The sequence below is a fragment of the Schistocerca gregaria genome, chromosome 1 (assembly GCF_023897955.1).
Source record: "Schistocerca gregaria isolate iqSchGreg1 chromosome 1, iqSchGreg1.2, whole genome shotgun sequence".
NCBI classification, from domain to species: domain Eukaryota; kingdom Metazoa; phylum Arthropoda; class Insecta; order Orthoptera; family Acrididae; genus Schistocerca; species Schistocerca gregaria.
Window position 1 is genome coordinate 302,386,577 of NC_064920.1, and position 19,951 is coordinate 302,406,527.

The window sequence follows — 19,951 nt, forward strand, 5'->3', positions numbered from 1 at the left end:
TTTTACCATTAATTCTGCAGCTTGATCTCAGTACACCTGCAAGAAGTTGACTAACCACCAATAGTGTAACCTTTTTCAAATGATGTTCAGTTATCCAGGAATAATTGGAAATATCTGTAATAGCTATGAAATTGTGCGCCACTATTTATACATGGTTACAACAGCCTAAACCCAAACTGGCGAATATTTAAAATCTTCAAATTTTGAAAAGTGTAATAAAAGAAAATTCAAACAGTGGAAAATCCAGGATGGAATACAACAATATTATGAAAAGTGCAGTTATTATTCACCATATAGCAGAGATGCTGCGTCACAGGTAGGCAAAGTCGAGTTTCTGGCCAACAAGGGCTTTGTCAAAAATAGAAAACACGCACGCACGCACACACACACACACACACACACACACACACACACACACACACACACTCTGCATGTCGGAGCTTCCACTTTATCATCTGCCCACCCCTACCATGCTATCCTACTCCTCTCTGTGCCAGCTTCCTCCCACCCCCACCACCTGTTTGCCTCTCCTGGCCGAATACTCCACTTCCAGACAGTCTTTTTGTTGTGCCTGTCTGCAACTCAGCATCTCTGCAATATTGTGCATATCAACTATCCTTTTCATAATATTGTAATAAAAGAATAAGGTACACTACTGGCCATTAAAATTGCTACACCACGAACATGACATGCTACAGGCACGAAATTTAACCAACAGGAAGAAGATGCTGTGATATGCAAATGATTAGCTTTTCAGTGGTGACACCTACAACGTGCTGACATGAGGAATGTTTTCAACCGATTTCCCATACACAAACAGCAGTTGACTGGCGTTGCATGGTGAAACATTGTTGTGATGCCTCGTGTAAGGAGGAGAAATGCGTACCATCACCTTTCCGACTTTGATAAAGGTCGGATTGTAGCCTGTCGCGATTGCAGTTTATCGTATCGAGACATTGCTGCTCGCGTTGGTCAAGATCCAGTGACTGTTAGCAGAATCGGTGGGTTCAGGAGGGTAATATGGAATGCCGTGCTGGATCCCAATGGTCTTGTATCACTAGCAGTCGAGATTACAGGCATCTTATCCGCATGGCTGTAACGAGTCGTACAGCCAAGTCACGATCCCTGAGTCAACAGGTGGGGACGTTTGCAAGACAACAACCATCTGCACAAACAGTTCAATGATGTTTGCAGCTGCATGGACAATCATCTTGGAGACCATGGCTGCGGTTACCCTTGATGCTGCTTAACAGACAGGAGTGCCTGCGATGGTGTACTCAGTATGAACCTGGCCACACGAATGGCAAAACGTCGTTTTTTCGGATGAATCCAGGTTCTGTTTACAGCATTATGATGGCTGCATCCGTGTTTGGTGACATCGCGGTGAACACACATTGGAAGTGTGTATTCCTCATCGCCATACTGACGTATCACCCGGCATGATGGAATGGGGTGCCATTGGTTACACGTCTCGCTCACCTCTCATTCTCAATGACGGCACTTTAAACAGTTTCAGATGTGCTACAACCTGTGGCTCTACCCTCCATTCGATCCCTGCGAAACCCTACATTTCAGTAGGATAATGCATGATTGCGTTTGCAGGTCCTGTACGGGCCTTTCTGGATACAGAAAATGTTAGACTGTTGCCTCGGCCAGCACATTCTCCAGATTTCTCACCTATTGAAAACATCTGGTCAGTGGTGGCCAAGCAACTGGCTCATCCCAATACGCCAGTCACTACTCTTGATGAACTGTGGTATCGTGTTGAAGGTGCATGGGCAGCTGTACCTATACACGCCATCCAAGCTCTGTTTGACTCAGTGCCCAGGCGTAGCAAGGCTGTTATTACGGCCAGAGGTGGTTGTTCTGGGTACTGATTTCTCAGGATGTATGCACCCAATTTTGTGAAAATGTAATCACATGTCAGTTCTAGTATAATATATTTGTCCAATGAATACCTGTTTATCATCTGCATTTCTTCTTGGTGTAGCAATTTTAATGGCCAGTAGCGTAGAAAGAAATGTTGATGATTGCTTTTTGTTATCTGAAGAACCGATGAATTGTATTTCAAGATTAGGAGAGACTGAGTAATTTGACCAAGTGAGATGCTGCATTGGTTAGCACACTGAAATCGCATTTGGGAATACGACAGTTCAAACCCACATTGAGCCATTGAGATTTAGATTTTCTGTGATTTCCCTGAATCGCTTTGGCCGTTCCCTATTGTTCCTTAATCCGAGCTAGTTCTCCATCTCTAATACCTCGTTGTTGATAGGACATTGAATACTAATCTCCCTCTCCCTCCTCCTCCTCCTCCTCCTCCTCCTCCTCCTCCTCCTACAGAGTAATGTGATTGTACTTGTATGAAGAGGTATAACCGTACCTTGAAGTTCTATTTTGGAGGAGAAGAAATAAAAAAAAAATGTTGTGTGTGTTTATAAATGTGGGAACAATAACAAAATCTTCACATATAGCTATTTTATGTTGTTGTTGGAAACCTATTATACTTAAAACAGTAAAATATTTGTTTGGTTTATTACCGTGATGTTAATTTTCCAATGGATGTTATTATGAAACTGGCTTGTATTTATAACATTTTGATTTACTTGCACAGGTGGCTGCATAATTTTCTAATGCTTGAGATGCAAATCACAGAAACGTGGACCAGACGATAGGCCAGTGCAGTAGCAGCATAAGTTCAAATGGGACTGAGGTTCCTTACAGTTAAAATTGAAAGTGCTAAAAGTTTTCATAGCTTACAGTCTGACACGCAAGAATATTATAGGTATCACGTGCATTTTAAAAAGAAACTACCTTTGTCATTAAAGGGCATGAAAAATTCAAGATGGTTAATGACATTGCTGTTCACCATATACTGGAGATGCTGTGATGCAGACAGGCACAACAAAAAGAATGCTAAACAAGAGAGCTTTCAGCCAAAAGGCCTTCTTCTGAAATAGATAACACACACATTCACATAAACACATCTCACACACACATGACCACAGTCTCTGGCTGCCAAGGCCAGACCTTGCTCCTCCCCATCCTTAAAATTCTCTTGCTCTGCAGTTTCAAATTCCTGCATCCCATGTATCACGTTGCAACTCTTGTCCTCCAGGAACTAGAACAGGACACCAACTCAAAAAACTCTGCATTGTGTTCACCTCCTACTCCCACCTTGGACCACCATACCTACCACCTCTAGAACAGCCTCACCCACCTCCTCTGAGCTGGCAAACCCTGCATTGCAGACCACCTACATTTACTACCCAGACCTTTCCTCCAAATGCCTTAGTTCCATAGAAGCATTAGTCCTTTCCAAGGGCCTTACGGTTTGTTACACTCCAAAATTCAGTCCTGCTGCACTTGTTAGAGACTTTCTTTCTTTTTCCCATTTCCTACAGTGGAAACACTTCTTGACCACCAGCTCCACTAATCAGGCTCAAACAATTTTGAACCCTGCCTGACTTGCTTCATTTTTCCATCCAGTCATGATCCAGCCCCACTGCTCCCTAATTATCCCCAGTAAACTTCCCAGAAAGTGTTAAACTTTAACCTTGCCTCACCATCATCTCCCAAATCCCTTAATATGCAAGCTAACCTTACATGCACGGAAAGAACCACAATCCACCATCAAAAATCTGATCCCAGTGTTCTAATCGTAGACTCTGCCACTATGGTTTTCAATTGCAAGGATTACCTGGCAGAAGGACTCCGCCAGCTGTCAGATTCATCCAACTACAAACCCTGCCACACCCCATTCTGGAAATCCAGCAGGGTCTCCAGTCTCTCCTCAAATCCTTAGGCCCATCCCAGAACCTCTCCCCCGAGTCTCTCTCTGTCCCTCCTCAACTCTACCACTCCCCGCACTTCTACCTTCTACATGCTTCTTAAAGTCCATAAACCCAACCACCCAGGACTCCCCTTGTAGCCAGTCACTGGATCCCCAGTGAGAGAATCTCTGCTCTTGTAGACAAAGATGTTCGGGCTCACATGCGGTTCCTCTGCGCTGAAATTTCTTGGCTCAAACTCATCTATGGGTTGATGAACCTCATGTGTTGCATTACACACCATAAATTAGACCCTTGTGACCCTTTGGTTAAATTGTCTGGCTGATGGTAAGTTTACAAAATACAAAGTTAACCTAACATACAATAACAGTAATAATAATATCAGGAACTAAATTAACGATTCATAAATGACGTAGGCCACACAGTTCCGATTTGGTTAGAATGTTTATTCAGAAAGCAAACTAACAGCAAAAGCGGTCGTATTTAGAGTTACTGTTACACTTGAGAGCATATCAATTTGACACAGGTCGATCATTCAGAATCTCATTGTGCAATAAAAGTTATCTGCACGAAAAGTTAAGAGTTCACATCAGGCGCGCAGCTGCTCACTGCTCAAAGACTAAGTCCTGTGATACCACACAATGCAAAATTTTCTGAGTCATTTCACTTCCTAGCTTCTTAAAGATCGACCATCCCTTTTCGCGTCTTCACCTGATCTGTCGCTCTGCCCATCCCCGGCCGCATTTCCCGCCTGCCAAACATCCTCGCTCGGCTGACTAACACAGTTCCCTTTCCTGAAGCCGTCCATCTGATTGGCTACAGATTATTCTACATTATTTTACATTTTAACATATTTAAATAATCAACGCTTGACCACTTTCACATTCTAAATAAAGTAACAATAATATCAATTACATAATAAATGTTAAATTCTTTCACATAAAACCAATACAATTTCTTTCTTAGCTTCGAATGCCACGGCCAGTAGCCTTGCACTCATGTGCTTTCTGATAAATAAATAAATAAAGAACAAAAGTATTATGAACTAATTTTACAACAAATATTCTGTTACCTAATGATACAATAAAGTGTCATGCTGTCATCGTTCAGTGTGTTTTGTGTGAAGGAAATGATGATCTGATGCTGAACTGAAAATACTGATAATTTAAAATCACTATATCTTTTAAGCAAATGAAGTTACAGAGCTGATATGCACAATGTTTGTCATTTTAATGATGCGCTTATACAAAGCGTTAAGATTTTAGCATTCAGCTCTTTGTTACAAAACTTGTTAATTTCACTTTAACAGTAAACCTAAACTATTATAGTTATGATCAGTATTCAAATTTTATTGGGATCACCATGAAAACTTAAGTAGGATGGCAGATTAAAATTACTGTGGCTTGATTCCCTGCATTACTACAGAATTAAATAGTTTTCATAAATGTTCCCCTTTATAGACAATCTTAGGTCTGCCATATTTAACAGTGCAATGTCTCTTCGGCCACAAACGCTTTTTACTGGGTTTTCCCCATGAGATAGCTTCTCGCCTGTCTCACTCGCACATTACAGTGCTTTGGCCTCAATAGACAATAAATGCCTGTGACTTTCCCCATCTCGTGGTGAATCTGTTCCCTTTGTGGCACACGGTCCTGAACAACAGGGTTTGTTTCACAATTCCTGTACGCTGACTCTTTGGGCCACATATATCAATTAAAGTGAAAAAACTCACAAGCCTATTACCCACCCCTCAGAGGGCTCAGCATTTAGTTGCTTGGTATGGGCTTGGCGACCCCGGAGTCCCTGAGCTGGGGACTGGGAAGCGCCCCCAGTCCTCAATACCGTAAGCTCTGAGAGTGCTTCAACGACCACCGTAAGGCGCGACGGTGGAATGTTGTACGGTACAGAGCCCAGGGATCTTGGCTTAACTGCCTGGGTTGCGAGGATGGTATAATCAAGGTGCGTTGCACGCCAAGGAGACGCATGGCTGTTGAGGTAGAACAGTTGCTAGCGGGCGACCTCTGGGGAACCTGCTGCTCTCCCGGTTGTATTAGGCTTACCCAAGCAAGTGGGGCTCTGTCTGGGTGGACATTCCTTCCCCTAGCTGCTCATGGGAACACCATGAAACGAAATGCAAATAGTGTGCAAGTACGAGTCTCTAAGAAAGGAAAGTTCAGTGCTTTGCAGTATGACCCCCAATTGTTCCCTTCCCTGTCCACATCTGGGGAGGAACGGCGGTCTAAATTACCTGGTGAGACATATTCTCCTTGATTTCTGGTTTAAAGCTGAACAGATGGGGACTTATTTCTGACCACAAAGCCTCAGTTTTTTGTGGAAAATTAGAGGACAAGGTTCGAGAAGTTGAGGGCCTGTCTAAAATGAGGTCTGGAGCAGTCCTCATACAGACAGCATCCCCTGCACAGTCACGGGCATTGCTTGGTGATGTTGCAGTCTCCGTACACCTCATAAGACTCTCAGTATGGTTCAGGGACTTATTTTTCATTGTGACCTGTTGTTGCAGTCTGACAACGAGCTCCGCGCAAATCTGGAACGCCGTGGTGTCCACTTTGTACAATGTGTCCCAGAGGACCTAAAGATAGTAGGGTCACCACCGGCACCTTCATCTTGTCTTTCGAGGGAGACACCCTGCCCGAGAAGGTGATATATATCGATGTGATGTTAAGCCTTACGTCCCTCCTCCCATGCGCTGCTTTAAGTGCTGGAGGTTTGGGCATATGTCATCGAGATTTGATGCCAACCCTACCTGTTGGGATTGTGGACATGCCTCCCACCCCAATGTCCCGTGTTCGCCACCCCCTTATTTGTGTCAACTGCGGACGGAAACATTCACCTTGCTGCTTGTCAGGAATGGAAGATTATGGAGTATAAGACTTTGGACAGGCTCGCTCACACTGAGGCTGAATGCAAGTACGACCGACTTCACCCTGTGCACATTTCATCAACGTTTGCTGCAGCAGCTTCGATGTCACCATCCCTGGCAACAAGCCCCAAAGTTCAGACGCTTTTTGTGGGCTCTCCAGCCTGGTTGTCTATTCCTGCCCCCCAGGTTGTTGGAGGAAAACCTTCTCCTGTTGCTCCCCTGTTATCAGTGTCGGGAGTAACAACCACTCCATCTTTGGGGACCTCTGAGCCGGAGAAATGTCCGCCTCCTCAGTCTCCTCTCATGCGGAAGGGATCGCTTGGTGCCCTCCCTTCCACAGTTACTGCCCCTCCAGATGTCAGCCAGTGGCTGAAAAAGCCACCACCTGAGGGTTGTAGGGCTTCCAGGTCTTCCTCAGTCCATGGGACTGGGTCAGAAAAGCCCACCCAGCCTGATAAACCGAAGGACAAACAGGACCCTACCAAAAAGAATAAAAAGAAAAAGCAAAAGCAAAAGGAGAAGGACATATAGACTGAAAAGGAGTTCACCACTGCACCTGAAGATGATATGGAGCATCCAGCGTCCCCTCAGGAGGTAGATTAGATGTTATGTTGCTCGACCCGCGGCTCATATGGAAGTTGATCAGGCTACTTTGCAATCCCCCCCCCCCCCCCTCCCCCCCAGGTTCCATCCTTAAATAGAATTGCCGTGGTTTTTTCCACCCCTTGCTAAGTTGAAACAGCTTTTGTGCCACTTTCCTACCACTTTCCTACCACTTGTCTGGCCCTGCAGGAAACCTGGTTTCCTGTTCGGTGGACCCCCTCCATCTGTGGCTACCGGGGTTACTATAAGAAACATGTAGAATATGACAGGGTGTCTGGTGGTGTCTGTGTTCATGTTCTTGCCACTGTTCCTAGTGCCCCAGTGCCACTCCACACGGCTCTCATGGCTGTGGCTGTTAGAATCCGGGCAAAATGGAGCTTACCATCTGTTCCCTCTACCTTCTCTCAGGTGAGGTTGTCCCTCTTGCCGACCTAGCAGCCTTGTTCACCCAGCTCCCCCCGCCATTCCTCCTTTTGGGGGACTTTAATGCCCACCACCCTTTATGGAGTGTGGCCCAGATCTCAGGCCAGGGTAGGAACGTTGAGGCTCTCTTTGCACAGCAGGACATTTGCCTGGTGCAGATCCGCTGGTGGTTGATAGCTATCGCCCTATCAGCCTTACCAACATTATGTGCTAACTCATGGAACAGATGGTGAGTCGGCGGCTCATGTGGATCCTCGAAGCTCCGGGCCTCCTAGCCCAGCAACAGGGGGGCTTCCGTCAGGGCTGCTCAGCAATCTACAATTTAGTCTCGCTAGAGTCGGCTATTCGTACAGCTTTTACTCGGCGAGAACATCTAGTTGCTGTTTTCTTTGATCTTAAGAAGGCATATGATACCACCCTGATTTTTCTACGGAATTTTCTCTCCAATAGCTCCTTTCTTGCTAGAGTTGGCACATATTTTAGCTCTGCTCATATTCAGGAGAACGGTGTCCCGCAGGGCTCAGTTCTCAGTGTTCCCCTCTTTATGGTGGTGATTAATCGTCTTGCGGCTGCGGTGGGCTCATCTATCTGTTCCTCTCTTCATGCCGATGACTTTTTTCTTTATTACAGTTCCCCAAGCATCAGTGTCACTGAACAGCGGCCGTAAGGCACATTTTTGGGCATCCAACCATGGTTTTCAATTCTCAGCCTCTAAGAACCGAGTGATGCATTTGTGTCATCGTCGAACGGTTCACCTCCATCCAGAGCTCTACCTTGCCAATCAACTTCTTTGTATTGAGGAGACGCATCGCTTTCTTGGCATGCTGTTTGATGCTCAGCTCACTTGGATACCTCATCTTCGCGAGCTTAAACAACGGTGCTGGTGGCAACTCAACATCCTTCACTGCCTCAGCCACACCGTTTGGGGGGCTGCACAAACAGCCCTCCTACAGCTCTATAAGGCATTAGTCCATTCCCGTCTTGACTACGGGAGTGTAGTGTATGACTCAGAAGCACCTTCAACGTTGCACATCCTCGACCCGATTCTCAATTGTGGCGTCACACTGGCGACAGGTGCCTTCCGCACTAGTCCGGTGACTAGCCTTCTTGTAGAAGCTGGAATCCCTCCCCTACGATTCCGCCGACAACAGTTTCTTGCGTCATACATCGCCCGCGTCCATGCCTGGCCCGACCATCCAAACCGCAGGCTCCTTTTTCCATCACCCCTTCCCACGATGGCGGCCTAGGTCGGGTCTGCCGATTGTAGTCTGAGTTTGTTCCCTTCTCTCGTCACTAGAGTCCTTTCCCCTTCCTGCATCCTTCCGGCCCTCTTCTTCTACCCCTCCTTTGTCCTTCCCTCGCTTGCGGCTTTGCTTGGATTTGTCCTGCAAATCCAAGTCCTCCGTTACACCTGCCAGTCTTCGTCAACAATTCCTGGCTCGTCTTGCATTGTTTCGCAATGTAGATGTAGTCTACACTGATGGTTCTGTGGTCGATGGATGCACTGGGTTTGCTTTCATCCATGGTGACTTCATTGAGCAGCATTCCCTGCCTTGTGGGAGCAGTGTTTTCACTGCGGAGCTGGTTGCTCCTTATCGTGCACTTGCTCACCTTTCCTGCTGCCCTGGGGAGTCATTTGTCATATGCAGTGACTCCCTGAGTGGATTGCAAGCACTCGACCAGTGTTTTTCTCGGGACCCTTTGGTGCGTGGTATTCAAGATGCTGTTTTTGCTCACGCCGAGTGTGGTTGTTCAGCAACGTTTGTGTGTACCCCAGGCCACATCGGCATTCCAGGAAACGAACCTGTCGATCGGTTGGCCAAGCAGGCCGCCACTTCGCTATCCCTGGAGCTTGGTCTTGTGGAAAGAGACCTCTGGTCAGCCCTACATTGCAAGGTCCGTGATGTGGTCTGTCTTGAACATGCCAAATAAGCTCCACATGGTCAAGTCGTCCACAGCTGTATGGAACTCATCCTTGAGGGGCATGCGTAGGGACTCAGTTGTTCCCTGCCGTCTCCGAATTGGACATATGTGGTTGACCCACAGCTAAATCCTTCGTTGTGAGAACCCGCCCAAGTGTCGCTGTGATGCAGGGCTGACAGTGGTCCATCTTCTAATGGACTGCCCCCCTTTAGCCCCCTTGCGGCAGTCCTTTAATTTACCAGCTGCACTTCCTTTAATTCTCGGTGATGATGCCTCTATAGCTGACTCAGTTTTACGTTTTATCCATGCAGCTGGGTTTTATCACTCGCTTTAGTGTGGGCGTTCTCACATGATTTATCAGGCTACACCCACTCCAGCGACTTTCAATTGTGACGTGGATACCAAAATGGTGTATTTTATGGTAACAAGTTGTGTTGGTACCTCTATCAACGCTTTCCAACTGGAGGTTCTTGGTTTGTAGTTGAGTGTTTGACCTTTTACCTGACCCGTCAACCACTGTAGTCTGTTTTACTCTAGTCAACTATTTGCTCTGCTCCTTTTAAGTCTACTGTATTTTGTGTAACTGCGGTGTTCATTTTAGCTCTGTACCCCTTTGTGTTCCCACCCTCTGGGTGCAAAGGTTACGCTTTTACTGTATAGGCCTTTTACAAGTACGTCGGTTGGGAACTGGGGACTGATGACATCGATGTTTAGCCCCCATCAAACCCCAGAACCAACCAACCAACCTATTACCCACACACTGCCTTCTTATGTGAAAGACACAAGTCAATGTCATCCATTGACTCTTCACGTATCCTCTTCCTTTACCACACTGTGGCCTGCACATCATAATTGATGCCATTTCCCTTTACATTAACATCCCTAATGCTTGTGGCTTTGGAGCTATTGACATTTCCTTTCCCAACACCTGGCATATTCCAAACATACAACCTCCTTCCTGGTCACCATTATCAACTATATCCTCACCTACAATTACTTTGCCTATGAAAGCATCACCTACAAAATAGCCTGTGGTATGACAATGGATACCTGCATGGGATCATCTCAAGCCAACTTATTCGTGGACCATCTAGAAGAATTCTTCCTGGACACCCAGAATCCAAAACCCCTCACCTGGTTTGGATTCATTGATGACATCTTCATGATTTGGATCAAGGGTGAGGGCACCCTATCCACATTTCTCGAACCTCAACACCTCCTCCCCTATTCTCTTCACCTGGACCTGCTGAATCCAACAAGCCATCTTGCTCGATGTTGACCTCCACCTCAAAGATGGCTACATCAGTACCTTTGTCTGTATCAAACCTACCAACCACCAGCAATACCTCCACTTTGATAGCTGCCAACCATTGCATATCAAGACGTCCCTTCCGTACAGCATAGTCACCTGTGGCCCTCGCATCTGTAGTGACGAGAAATCCCCCTCAAAATATACCAAGGCTCTCTCTCATTGAGATGTCCGTTCCATACAGTTTAGCCACCCATGGCTATCGCATGTGTAGTAACGAGCAGCTCTTGCTGAAAATGGTCTGGCTTCAGCAGCCAGAGATGGTGGTCATATGTGTGTGAGTTGTGTGTGCATGAATGTGTGTGTATGACACACACACACACACACACACACACACACACAGCTTTCTCTATTTGGGACAAGCATCCAACAAATTTAAATATTTTCTCTTCCTCACAAATTTAATTTTTTTAATTGTACATGTTTTTACTTTTTGTTTTACAGGAGAAAGAGCTTCAAGAACACTCATCGGTATTTTTACTGTCAGAATTAAGTAAAACAGGTTAGTGTTTTTTCCGTATTTTGAAAGTTTACAAAAACTAAATTATCCAGTATTTAAGCAAAAGAAATCACAAGTTTACATTAAATACCTGTCCCAACAAGGCATTGTGTTGTGCAAATAAAGTTACAAATGTATTTGTAAAGTAAACGATCTTGAAAATGATAACACACTACATTAATTTGGAAAAGTGTATTCTTAAAAGATGCCAAAGAAATCCACATATAAAAGATTATGATTGATGTCCGACGTTCCTTTTACTTGCAGAAGAGCAGAAAGGGATTTCCTCAGAAACTGAGAAAGGCAATCTTCTAGTATTGCATAGCAGGGTAGGTACAACAAAGCAGGTCGAGACTGAAATGTTGCTTGTTTTTCAATGTTGATTTCACTTTTATCCTGTTCTGCTGTTTCTACCTTGGGCCCTATCCTGAGTGTTTTTGATTTTTCTCAATATATCTGTCTTTGAGTATGAATCAAACCGTGGAAAATCCAGGACAGATGACATCATTATAAATTAGAATAAATTGCTACTCATCAGCCGGATGATGCATTGAACAATATGCAGGAACATTTAAAAGCAGACTACGCTACTGGACGAAGTTCTCCTTCAGATTTAGGATAACACATGCACAACTCACACACACTTGGCCTCGTGTCGTCTCTGGACACTGATGCCAGGCATCAGGTATGGGAGAATAGTGCTGTCTGTCAGTGTGTGCAAGTATATAGTGGGAAGGAGATGATGAGCTGCTAGGTGCAGTATTGGGAGGGTGTGCTGGTAGGAGAAAAAGGGAGAGGAGAGAAACACAGAAGGGGAAAGGACTATGCAGGTGAGCTAGGTGCATTGGAGGTGTGTGTGAAGTCATAGAGGAAGGTGGAGGACGGAACAAAGGTTGAGGTGAAGAGGAGTTGCAGAAACAAAGGATATGCTGCAGGGAGGGTTCTTACCTACCCCGTTCAGAAGAGCTGGTTTTATTATGAAGAATCCTGACGGCCTGGGCTGTGAAGCACTCATTGAAGTCAAGCACACTATATTGTGTGGCGTGCTCTACAACTAGATGGTCCGGCTGTCTCTTGGCCACTGTTTGGTCATGGCCATTTATGTGGACAGATAGCTTATTTGTAGTCACACTCTCATAAAATGTTGCTCAGTGGTTGCAGCTAAGTTGCTACACCATACGACTGATTTCGTAATTGGTCCTGTCTTTGATAGGGCATAAAATGCTTATGCAAGGAGTGACATATGTGGTAATGGCAGTATATATGGGACACATTTTGCATGTAGATCTTGTATGGAGATACAAGCCATGGAGCACGTTTATAATAGGAACAGACAAGGATATTGTGTAGGCAGCAGAATATCACTGTGGGAGGATATTACTCATTTCAGTACGCAATGAGCTATAAGTAAAATCCTCGTGGAGAACACGAATCTGTTATCGAGTCCTGTGAGGTACTGAGTCACAAGAAGGGCACTTCTTTGTGATCAGTCAGTGGCTATGTGAAAGATGGTAGGCAGGGGAAACTGGGAAAAACTTGGGAATTTTCATCCAGGAAAACCCCGGGAATTTTTAGAATCCTGGGAAGTTTTCATTGTTTTAGTTTTCAGTTAAATTTTTCAAATTTTGACTGGTAGGAACAGATACCCTAAAAAAGACTTTTACTTTACCCCCTCTCCCCCCACTGCAACAACAAAACATAAATGAGAGAATAACACCAAAATAAAACTTTAGTTGCAAAGAAAATGTGCGCCATTTACAACAAAAAACCACAGTGCTTACACAAGTATCTGCCAACAGCCAAATGTGTCAAAGCCCAAATTTTCATAACAATAAACTACTTTTCATGAGCGTGATGACACAACTGTTAACATTTCAAAATGGCTCCACACAAGCAATGGTTCCCAGTGATTCATGGCATGGGCGACCGATCGCTTTGCAGATCGCATGTGTGTGTGGGCAAATCAAAGTGATCGGTTGCTGGTCGCATGGAAACTGTGTGCAATCTAATGAGTTGCATGCAATTCATGCACACAATGTGGCTGCCTGGCTGGTTAGCAACAGTGTGTGTTACAAGGCAGCGACTTGTTTCTCTATTAACTAAGCACAGGTGTGCAGTTTTGTTTCGTTTCACTTTGCCCATGTTGAGAAAGAAATATATGTTGAAATTTAAAGTTATCCAGGGATCACGAACTTCTCTGTGAACTGAAGTGGAAACTGGAATTGTCATTTATATTAACAAGGAAGATCCTCAGTGATGCGACTGACTTTTTGAAACTACATATAAGGTGATGGTTAAGATCCCAGATATCACACACCCACTGTGGTGGGTGTTTTATAGCATGGTTGTGGAATGGATAAGATAACAGGTGCACTAAATTTTTTATTTTTAAATCATTATTGGAATTACTTCAATCATTATTTTTATTCAGTTAATAGGTTTAAATATAACTTTTTTATTTCTGTTCCTGTCATATCATTTTAATTACCATATGAATTTTTCATTTTTTCTTTATATTATTCTTTTTTGAGTCAGAAGGTTTGCAAATAAGAATTTAATTATATTTACCTATTCAATTATTTGAAAATTCTGATCTATCTGTCAAAAACCAAAAGACGAAATAATCTATTTATATTTAGGAAATGGTGTGAAAAATGTATATGTGTCATCATATGTGCAAATTTTTTTTGCACAGTAATTGTGATGCAAACATTTAAAACATAACCTAAATACCTATGCACTCTGGATAAAATAACACAGATGAATATTTGAGCGGAAGACGGATTTATAATGAAAACGAAATACAAGGAAGGTGAGAAATAGATATAATGGATGCAATAATGTGGATGAAAAAATTAGGATAAAACAAAAGAAATTAAATCAAAATTAATACATAAAATTAGTTAAAAACACACAAACCAGGATTTGAAGTGGAGAAATAATAATAGGAAGAAAAATGAGAGCAAATGAAGAAGTTGATATTGTGATTAAAATTGTGTGACAAAGGAATGGAATTAAAAAATCACATTTAAATCAGTTAATTTAGTAAAAATGATGATCCGAGTCATCTTGATAAAGATTTAAAAATTAAAAAAAAAAGTTAGTGTATATGATGAGATGCGAACCTACAACCTGCTGTATACATGGCTGTTAGCCTATCCACTATACCATACTGTAAAAATCAACTTTTATAAGCTTTTGAATGTCACATAAAATTCAGATTCCCCTCCCCATCAGTTGCTTGTAAACTAGGGCCCATCAGGTTGAATTGCTGCAGTGTGTGATACCTGAGACCTTAACCTACATTACCATGTAGATAGTTTCGAAAAGTTGACCACACGAAGATCAGCTATCATGTAGTGACCAGGGGGGAGGGGGGGTGTCAAAGGCTCCCCAGTAGTGTTGCAGTTATTTAGTCGCATGCTACAAATGGACACCCACTGCAGGAGATGCTCATTATTTTGTCCAGATGCGTCGAGACCCACCTGTCATTGGCACTGCACCAATTCTGCTCACTAGGTCCTCCGGCAATGTGTTTCATACACAAGGCCCTTCAGAGACCCCAACAGGAAAACAAACTGGATAATAATGGTGGTCATGCAACTAGCCCACCACAACCAATCCCTTTTCCAGGGAAGCAGGGAAGCTTGTGTGCAGAAGTTCCCTAACTTGTATGCTGAAATGTATGGTGGCTCCATCATGCTGAAATCGAATACAACTAATAAGTGTGGCAACATCATTCAGCATGTCTGGCTGAAACTCTAACAGAAATACAAGATACATGCAACCATCAAGTCGGTACGGGAGTATGTGTGGTCCAATTGAACAATCTGTGATGATTCCAACCTTCTTGTGACTGTAATGCCCTCTCGAACCGTTTGTAGCCCCAGGTTTCCATGTTTATATGTGATTACTGATCATTGTTCTATGCTTTATGTGCCATGTCAGTTTGTAAACTTCTTTAAAAAATCACTCTGTTGAAGAAGAAATGATCAGAAGTTCATAGTCATGGTCCAATGGATTCTCTCTTAAAATTTTGAGTTGTTTATGAGATTATTATACGCATTATTAAGGTTCTTAACTTCTAAACAGAATCACATGCGTACCTACTGTAATGTTAAGAGAAAATTTTAATTTAAATGTTTGGGTCATATCTATTACACGGTTATACTCAAATCCCTTGTCATGACGTGTAACTCTCCTTCACACAATTCACAACAAGGATTATGGGTACCAGTAATGCTGCAATTGACATCGTCCCTATAGAAACATTGAGTAAATTATGTAAATACTTGCAGTTAAATTATAACACAATTTAATAAAAAGGAACTGAAGACAAATAAACATGAAATGAATTGTATTGACACATGGGAAAGATGTCCACAGCCCATTTGGCATCAGTGGGAAATGTAAATATTATGCAAAGTAACCTATAGTTCCCAAGATAAATGTTTCAGAGACAATTTAATAAATTGTAATGTTCATTTATTTTAAACTTATGATTTGGATTTATTCCTGGGGATACGGAAATGAGCTACAATTGCTGCTGAAAGTAGTAATTCATTTTATTTATCAGGATGTCTTGATAGGGCGACACCCATAATACTGATTGACAAATCACTAGTGTGTCGGGTGTCACCGTATCAAGTTACAAGCAGTATAGCATTTAACGGATCACAGTGATCCATTGTTCATATGTGGGGCTCTTAACATGTTGTTGTTGTTGTGATCTTCAGCCCTGAGACTGGTTTGATGCAGCTCTCCACACTACTCTATCCTGTGCAAGCTTCTTCATCTCCCAGTACTTACTGAATCTGCTTAGTGTATTCATCTCTTGGTCTCCCTCTACGATTTTTACCCTCCACACTGCCCTCCAATGCTAAATTGGCGATCCCTTGATGCCACAGAACCAACCAGTCCCTTCTTCTTGTCAAGTTGTGCCACAAACTCCTCTTCTCCCCAATTCTATTCAATACCTCCTCATTAGTTATGTGATCTACCCATCTAATCTTCAGCATTCTTCTGTAGCACCACATTTCGAAAGCTTCTATTCTTTTCTTGTCCAAATTATTTATTGTCCATGTTTCACTTCCATACGTGGCTACACTCCAAACAAATACTATCAGAAATGACTTCCTGACACTTCGATATTAACAAATTTCTCTTCTTCAACAACGCTTTCCTTGCCATTGCCAGTCTACATTTTATATCCTCTCTACTTTGACCATCATGAGTTATTTTGCTCCCCAAATAACAAAACTCCTTTACTACTTTTAAGTGTCTCATTTCCTAATCTATTTTGCCCAGCATCACCCGACGTAATTCGACTACATTCCATTATCCTCGTTTTGCTTTTGTTGATGTTCATCTTATATTCTCCTTTCAAGACATTGTCTATTCCATTCAACTGCTCTTCCAAGTGCTTTGCTGTCTCTGACAGAATTACAATGTCATCGGCGAACCTCAAAGTTTTTATTTCTTCTCCATGGATTTTAATACCTACTCCGAATTTTTCTTTTGTTTCCTTTACTGCTTGCTCAAAATACAGATTGAATAGCATCAGGGTGAGGCTACAACCCTGTCTTACTCCCTTCCCAACCACTGCTTTCCTTTCACGCCCCTCGACTCTTACAACTGCCATCTGCTTTCTGTACAAATTGTAAATAGCCTTTCACACTCTGTATTTTACCCCTGCCAGCTTTAGAATTTGAAACAGTATTCTAGTTAACATTGTCAAAAGCTTTCTCTAAGTCTACAAATGCTAGAAACATGGATTTGCCTTTCCTTAATCTTTCTTCTAAGATAAGTCATGTTGCAACATTTCTACGGAATCCAAACTGATCTTCCCTGAGGTCGGCTTCTACCAGATTTTCCATTCGTCTGTAAAGAATTTGCGTTAGTATTTTTTAGCTGAGACTTATTAAACTGATAGATCTGTAATTTTCACATGTGTGAACACTGGCTTTCTTTGGGATTTGAATTATTATATTCTTTTTGACGTCTGAGGGTATTTCGCCTGTCTCATACATCTTGCTCACCAGATGCTAGAGTTTTGTCAGGACTGGCTCTCCCAAGGCCGTCAAAAGTTCTAATGGAATGCTGTCTAATCCGGGGGCCTTGTTGCAACTTGGGTCTTTCAGTGCTCTGTCAAACTCTTCACGCAGTATCATATCTCCCATTTCATCTTCATCAACATCCTCTTCCATTTCCATAATATTGTCCTCAAGTACTTCGCCCTTGTATAAACCCTCTATATACTCCTTCCACCTTTCTACTTTCCCTTCTTTGCTTAGAACTGGGTTTCCATTTGAGCTGTTGATATTCATACAAGTGGTTCCCTTTTCTCCAAAGGTCTCTTTAATTTTCCTGTAGGCAGTATCTATCTTACCCCTAGTGAGATAAGCCTCTACATCCTTACATTTGTCCTCTAGCCATCCGTGCTTAGCCATTTTGCACTTCCTTCTGTTACCCAAGGATTTCTACTAGCCCTCATCTTTTTACCTACTTGATCCTCTGCTGCCTTCACTACTTCATCCCTCAGAGCTACCCATTCTTCTTCTACTGTATTTCTTTCCCCCATTCCTGTCAATTGTTCCCTTATGCTCTCCCTGAATCTCTGTACAACCTCTGGTTTAATCAGTTTGTCCAAATCCCATCTTCTTAAATTCCCTTCTTTTTGCAGTTTCTTCCATTTTTAATCTACAGCTCATAATTTAATACCTGGTTCCTAAATCTCCTGCACTCCTATTTTCCTATTCATTATTAAAGCTACTCCTGCATTACCCCTATTTGATTTTGTATTTATAACCCTGTATTCGCCTGACCAAAAGTCTTGTTCCTCCTGCCACCGAACGTCACTAATTCCCACTATATCTAACTTTAACCTATCCATTTCCCTTTTTAAGTTTTCTAACCTACCTGCCTGATTAAGGGATCTGACATTCCATGCTCCAATCCGCAGAATGGCAGTTTTCTTTCTCCTGATAACAACGTCCACTTGAGTAGTCCCCTCCCGGAGATCCGAATGGGGGACTGTTTTACTTCCGGAATATTTTATCCAAGAGGACGCCATCATCATTTAACCATACAGTAAAAAAAAATATGGCTGTAGTTTCCCCTTGCTTTCAGCCGTTCGCAGTACCAGCACAGGAAGGCCGGTTTGGTTAATGTTACAAGGCCAGATCAGTCAATAATCCAGACTGTTGCTCCTGCAACTACTGAAAAGGCTGCTGCCCCTCTTCAGGAACCACACGTTTGTCTGGCCTCTCAACAGATACCCCTCCGTTGTGGTTGCACCTACGATACGGCCATCTGTATCGCTGAGGCACGCAAGCATCCCCACCGACGGCAAGGTCCGTGGTTCATGGGGGAAAATATTCTGAATGCTGGTTTTAGAAGTGTTACTTTAACAATAAATTTCCTGTTATGGAGGATGAATTACGTTACATGAGAGAATGTGCAGTGAATGTCTTAAATCATAGAACATATGACTCTCATTCAAAACTTAACAGTTTGAGGATGAGCCATCTAGAAAACTTTTCGTCCTAGAAAATCAGCCGTTTATGGCATTATTTAAAATTTACTGCCACATTTGTGTTTGATATAACTGAAAGGGTGTGTTAAAGGGTGACACACACTAAAAAAGACCAATATTGTATGTGAAAGTTTAGCTTTTGGTGTCTCGGCTCTCATTGGTTGGCTAGACCACATGGCAGGAGCTATGATTGACTGACTAAAGTACATTGCAAACTGGATTCCAATGCTTGGAAGCTGCCGTGCTGTATTTGGTGGAGGTCATATTTACACTTCCGTTATATGAAAGTACGCAGTGTACATGTTGCAATGCATTGAAGATCTTTCCAAAATATAGTTGTTTTTTGCTGAGTTTTGTTTCCTAAAGTCCTGGGAAGCTCTACACTTGTGTATGAAAACTTTTACTATTTAAAGGATTGGTAAGTTCGGCAGATCTGATGGGAATTATATTGTCACTTAACATGGAAAAAATGTATTTTCACCTCAGAAAAGTGTATTTTTCAGTGGGAAACCCACAAAAAAAATTCTTGTTCATGTGTACAGCCTGGTAGATGACTGGGGAGTCAAGGAACCGGAGATTTACTTCTGGACAAGGTGTGAAGGAAAAAGTTATTATCATGAAGGCATCAGCAAGACCTTTGGCAGAGTTGGAGAGGAAATCGGATAACTAGGAACCTTCCTTAATGGTAAACTCTGTCTCATGGATGGCTCCATGAGTATTTCTGTCCATATCAAACCAAAAAAACACTTGGAATACCTTTATTTCTGCAGCTGACGTCATTGCATCTGCAGTGATGAGCAGTCCCATTCCAAAAAAATGCTGAGGGTCTGACTGAGGCTTTCAGAGACTGAAATTAGCCTCCACACTTTGCCCAGAAACAGATTTCCCATGCCCTGTCTCCCCGGTCACCTACCATCTCTCACATGCCGACTGACCAGTCGCAAAGGAGCATCACACCTGTGGCTCAGAACCACCCAAGTCCAGATGG

At 43.0% G+C, this 19,951-nt stretch overlaps 1 protein-coding gene across 5 annotated transcripts in view; it reads left to right on the plus strand.

The window, feature by feature from the left end:
- The window catches only part of LOC126342225 (involucrin-like), a 257,264-nt gene that overhangs the window by 144,765 nt on the left and 92,548 nt on the right, over positions 1 to 19,951 (plus strand). For all 5 annotated transcript variants that reach the window (XM_050001838.1, XM_050001836.1, XM_050001839.1 and 2 more), the window contains one exon: positions 11,375 to 11,432. In XM_050001838.1, the coding sequence (XP_049857795.1) occupies positions 11,375 to 11,432 (58 nt within the window). The remainder of the gene's footprint in view (positions 1 to 11,374; positions 11,433 to 19,951) is intronic.